This window comes from Epinephelus moara, chromosome 23, assembly GCF_006386435.1.
Source record: "Epinephelus moara isolate mb chromosome 23, YSFRI_EMoa_1.0, whole genome shotgun sequence".
NCBI lineage: Eukaryota > Metazoa > Chordata > Actinopteri > Perciformes > Serranidae > Epinephelus > Epinephelus moara.
The window spans coordinates 34,185,156-34,191,158 of NC_065528.1; the positions used below are offsets into that span (position 1 = coordinate 34,185,156).

Below are 6,003 nucleotides of genomic sequence, written 5' to 3' on the forward strand. Positions count from 1 at the left end.
GAGGACTGTGGGGACTGGGAGGACTGTGAGGACTGTGGGGACTGTGAGGACTGTGGGGACTGGGAGGACTGTGGGGACTGTGAGGACTGTGAGGACTGTGAGGACTGTGGGGACTGGGAGGACTGTGGGGACTGTGAGGACTGTGAGGACTGTGGGGACTGGGAGGACTGTGGGGACTGTGAGACAGTCAGTCACAGCAGAAACAATATTTGAATAAAAAGTAGTTGAAACTTTATAAAATGTGACGAACAGAAACACAAATGTCTGTTTAACGTCTGACTGAATAAAAACATTTACAGTTTACTGAAGCTGCTCTGGTGGATTTATCTTTACATGTTCAGTCAGTGAGGGACACTGTGACACCCCCTGCTGGAGCCTGGTGGTATTACATCATCACTAAGCCACAGAAACCACGTCAGGTCTGTTCACACTGAGCAGGACACGTGTTTACTGGGTGGGTTTAATGTTTATATTCACTAATACTTAACTAAATACTTTGGTAATATCTGAATAGATATCTGACTGAATACAGAAACAGTAACTGTTGCTCAGACCAACAGTGAACTAACAGTGAACAGAGGTTCAGCAGGTTTTAATCTCTGCAGCCTGTTGTCCTACTTATCCTGCTGATTAATGCCCTGTAAGCCCTCAGCTAATACGCTCTCTCTCTCACACACACACACACACACACACACACACAGACACACACACACACACACACACACAGACACACACACAGTAACAGGCCGTTCTCTGTTCTCAGAGAACAATACACCGAGACTGCTGAAAACATGACGCTGTGACGAGGACGAGAGACACCGACCGTCTGTAGACCAACAGAGAGAGGTGAGTGTTCATGTGTTCATCATCATGTAAACATGTCAACATGTCAACAGTTTGTTCGTCGGAACAAGAAGAACAGTCTGTTGTGTTTGAAATGAACTTCCTGCAGCAGCGAGACGTTCAGAGCACAGAGACACCGAGGTTCAGACTGAGTCTGAGTCACTGATCGATCGATTGATTCAAGTGTGAGGAGGTGAAGAGTGTGGAGCTCCTCCTGACGTCATGTGACTCCGACACTGTGTGAGCTTTGTGAATCAGGTTTGGCGTGTTAGTGTGTAACGTTCAGAGTCAGAGACGTTCTGGTGTTTTAAACAAGCTCGTTCTCATCTCATCAAAGGCAGACGCCTCGTCAGTGGACGTACACGTCTAAACATGACGCTCTGGTTCCTTCCTGTGTTTGTTATTTCCATTCAGGGACGGCGTGTTGATCACTGCTCGGTACGTGATGTGTCTTCTCAAAATAAACTTCTGTTTTCACAGGAAGTGTTCAGTTTCTGCTTATTACAGTCTCTTTCACAATAAAGTTACAGCGTTAGTTAATCACTGCATGTTCAGTCTGACTTCCTGAAGTTCAACTGACACAAGCAGCTGGTTAGGCTTAGAACAAAAAACCCATCATGGTTTGACATGAGATAAGTCGGTTCTCACTTACGTCACATCACATCATGTGACATCACATCATGTGACATCCGTCTCTACTGTAGCATGCTACACATTAGCACACTGTGATATTAATAAAAAAACTGGACTGACCTCTGATGTTTGATGTGGGAATCAAACAGCAGGCTCTCAGGTGACAGTCCAGAGTTTGATGGACCATCTGTTGCCCTTGCTGACGCTCTGTACGACCTTGTTGCACTTTAGACGTCAGTGGTCACTGGCAGTATCAGAAACAGCTGTCAGGTGCTGCGTTTCATTGGTGCCTTTGTGTGTCGGTATCGTACGATGACGTCCTCTGACACAGCAGTGGTATCTGATGACTTCGGTCGTTGGACCCTGCATCAACAGCTGGTGCGTATTATAACATCATGAAGGCTCTCAGATCAGTGACATGGGGGCAGTATTTGATGAGATGAGAATGAGGACAGGCGGCTCAGAGAGTTTCTATCAGCTTGTCTCGTTCGGCGCCGCCTTCTGGAGACAATGTTTAAATCCAACTGACGTGAAACAGTAAATCTGTTTCTGAGGAAACGTTCAGCTAAGTGAACGATGAACGTTCTCTGTGAACATCAGGAGGAAGTGATGTTAATTAATGTATCTGACACGTCGCTGAAATGTTGTCAGTGAATCTTTCAGCTGAACTTTCAGTGACATCATGTTTCAGGTGTGCTCTGCAGGAAACAGTCTGACCCTGCTGACCACAGTGTCATGATTTATTAAACTGTATCATCTGAAAACAAACCTACAAACAGGTTAATCTCTGGAGGTGAACCCTGATTAAACTTCAGCTCTGGAGAAGCTTCATTAGAACCACCGTTGACCTGTTGAACATTAATGATGACATCACAGACGCTGCCGTGAGGTCGAACAGATCAGTACATTAGTGAGGTCACTGTAGCTGCTGTCAGAGTTAAAAAAATGTGACAGATCAACATCATGAGAGTCCTGACAGTCGGACTCTGGACGTCTCTGAGGGCGTGCACAAACTGTTTCATCAATTTTAGATCTTTACAACATTTCACCACCAGGACTATAATCCTAACCCTGAATCATCAGTGTGACGCTGTTGCTTGAAGGTTGTTGTGGTTTCCTGTAGAGAAGGAAGAGAGAACGCAGGCTGAAATCTGCTCAATAACCACGGTCAACACCAGGTGAGTCAGACTGAAGGTTCACAGGTGAACAACGTTAACAATGAAGTGAACTCTGCTCAGAGAGAGCGTCCTGTTCACCTGAGACCACCTCAACTGACCCACCTGGACCCTGTACCTAACCCAACTGACCCACCTGGACCCTGAACCTAACCCAACTGACCCACCTGGACCCTGAACCTAACCCAACTGACCCATTTGGACCCTGAACCTAACCCAACTGACTCATCTGGAAAACACCAAATTTTTCAACTGGCTTTAGACTGACCGACCAAACAACCGACTGACCAACCTCACCCACCATCAGGGGCTGTGGGTCCATGTTGGGGGTCAGTGGGCTATAAAATGGTTCCTGTATGTGACGGTCCACTGGTTCATAATGGCTCCACACAAAGTGTCCATGTGGGCGTGTTTACCTTAGTGGGCCGCAGATCAGATGCCCTTTTTGGGGCCACATCCACCTGGTACAGAGGTAGCCAGTCTGTTTCCTGTTCATTGTTCTGTTCTGTTGTCACATTTGTTCAGGATCAACTGACGTTTTCACACAAACTGTTCTTCACGTTTTACTGATGTTGTCCCGTCTGATCTTCCATCTTATTGTCACTGATCTAATGTATCATTCTCTCCTCCCGTACATTTCACCCACATACGATCGATAAGGTTATGGTCAGGGTTGCTGAGTCTCATTATAAAACTCCACTGACTGACCCTTTAATGAGGATGGATACAGACAGGAAGTAGTGGCGTGTTGTGTTTCAGACTGATCCTCAGTTTGTTCACGTCCAACTCGTCCTGACTCACTGTTTGTTTGTTTCTTTGTTTCTTTGTTGTTGACCTCCACATGTTCCTGCTGGACAACAACAAACTACAACGTCTCAGTGTCTCAGAGTCCAGAGAGACGTCTGTCCATCCAACAGAGAGACTCAGTCCACTAAGAGGACGAACTGTAGAGACAATCTCTGACAATCCATCAGCTGTTTGATTTTCGTGAATGTGACGATGAAATACTCAAGTTAGTTTGTGAGTTCGACTGTGTGAATAGGAATCAGTTGTTTGTCTCGGGGGGCGTCCGTGAGTCACGATGAGACAAAGTCTGATTTTAGATTTCAGAGTAAAAACAAAGCAGCAGGTCAGGGACGTGTTGCATTCACTGTCTGTGGGGCATGTTAGTATTATTAAACCCGCTGTCTAACTCTGTGTGAATTTAAACAGACTGCAGTGATCTGTACCTGACCTTCAGTCACCTGAACCCACAGAGATATTCACTGTTCAAACTGATTCCATACATCCCATAACATTATCAACAGACTCAGAGACTCTGCAGAAATCTCTCCACCCCTCAGATGTCATTGCATTACAAACTGACTTTATAAAAGATGTTACTACATGGGCTCAGGAACAATATGGAAACCTTCGCTCAGGTACAGGTGGCGTTCACCTGGTCCCGTCTGAGAGGTGTCAGTGAGTCGCCTCCAGCCATTGTCTCATGCTGATGACACGTGACAATGATTTTACAGTGACGCTGATTTGAAATGAAGCTGAGGTGTGTTTGATTCTCTGCGGTCACACATTTGATTCATTCCTGCTGAGACACGTTAGCAACACGCTAACCTCAGACTGATAACAGTCGCATGACCTCCGACATTAAGGTCAAACATCACAGCCTGCAGGGGCTTAACTCTGATGATGATGATGATGATGATGATGATGTGCTCTGCAGGAGGAGGAGGAGGAAGATGTTGCAGGTCTGCAGGCTGCTGCTGTGGCAGGTGGCTCTCAGGTTGTCGTATCACGTGGTAACAGGTGAGAACTCTTCAATCATCAAGAGTCACTGCTGATTGGTTAGTACTGAACACCTGCCATTCAATCAGAAAACAGTGAGGGATGACAGGAAGTGAGGTTACCTGAGTTTGGTCAGTCAGTAACAGATCAGGTTCAGAGGAGAGTCAGAGGTTAACTGATTATTGAACCTGTGATCAATCAAATGTTCAATCAGCTGACTCCTAACCCTAAACCATTCATCAGATCAGGTGTTCAGCTCAGGTGTTGGGGTTAGGGGTTCAGGTGTCATGTGAACGCAGCAGCAGTTTGTCTGACTGACACCTTGTGGTGGTTCCTGATCCTCAGCCAGTCTGTGTCTGGGGGGGTCAGACATCTTTGCCTCGGTCAGAGAGAACAGTCCGACGGGTCAGTTCATCTCCAACCTGAGCGTCACCGCAGAACCTGGAGCCAACACCGTCCGCCTCTGTCTGACCGGAGACAATGCCGACTGGTTCTACTTAGAGGGTCGGACCATCCGCCTGAACACGTCTGCCTCCAGAGTCCTGGACAGAGAGGTACACCTGAACCTTTATCTGACCTGGACCTGTATCTGACCTAGACCTTTATCTGACCTGGACCTGCATCTGACCTGGGCCTTTATCTGACCTGGACCTGTATCTGACCAGGACCTTTATCTGACCTGGACTTATATCTGACCTGGACCTGTATTTGACCTGGACCTTTATCTGACCTGGACCTGTATCTGACCAGGACCTTTATCTGACCTGGACTTATATCTGACCTGGACCTGTATTTGACCTGGACCTGTATCTGACCAGGACCTTTATCTGACCTGGACCTGTATCTCACCTGGACCTGCATCTGACCTGGACCTTTATCTCACCTGGACCTGCATCTGACCTGGACCTTTATCTGACCTGGACCTGCATCTGACCTGGACCTTTATCTGACCAGGACCTGTATCTGACCTGGACCTTTATCTGACCTGGACCTGTATCTGACCTGGACCTGAATCTGACCTGGACCTTTATCTGACCTGGACCTGTATCTGTATCTGACCTGGACCTGTATCTGACCTGGACCTGCATCTGACCTGGAACTTTATCTGACCTGGACCTTTATCTGACCTGGACCTGCATCTGACCTGGACCTGCATCTCACCTGGACCTTTATCTCACCTGCACCTTTATCTCACCTGGATCATGTGCACTAAAGTTTACCTCAGAGATGTTTGTGTCTCAGGTTCAGGGATCAGTGCTGATTGCAGAGCTCACCTGTTATGAGGATGATGTCATACAGGTAGGTCACCTGTCCAACATTAACAGCAGCAGATAAGCAAAGTGTCTGATTGGATATAAACGTGTGTCGTCAGACTCAGTACAGGATCCTGGTGGAGATCGTCAACGAGAACGACAACACACCAAACTTCCTGAAGGATACCATTCAGCCGTTCACCATCAGTGAGGTAATTCAGCCGTTCACCATCAGTGAGGTATTTCATCTGTTTACCATCAGTGAGGTAATTCATCTGTTCACCATCAGTGAGGTAATTCAGCCGTTCACCATCAGT

The 6,003-nt window shown here is 46.9% G+C and overlaps 1 protein-coding gene across 1 annotated transcript in view; it reads left to right on the top strand.

Annotated features, from left to right (window-relative positions):
* Positions 1-338: 338 nt before the first annotated feature.
* The window catches only part of cdhr5-rs (cadherin-related family member 5, related sequence), a 16,039-nt gene continuing 10,374 nt past the window's right edge, over positions 339-6,003 (top strand). The window contains exons 1-6 of the mRNA XM_050036571.1: positions 339-454; positions 764-846; positions 4,372-4,454; positions 4,779-4,987; positions 5,676-5,732; positions 5,806-5,898. Of these exons, the coding sequence (XP_049892528.1) occupies positions 4,388-4,454; positions 4,779-4,987; positions 5,676-5,732; positions 5,806-5,898 (426 nt within the window). The 5' untranslated portion in view covers positions 339-454; positions 764-846; positions 4,372-4,387. The remainder of the gene's footprint in view (positions 455-763; positions 847-4,371; positions 4,455-4,778; positions 4,988-5,675; positions 5,733-5,805; positions 5,899-6,003) is intronic.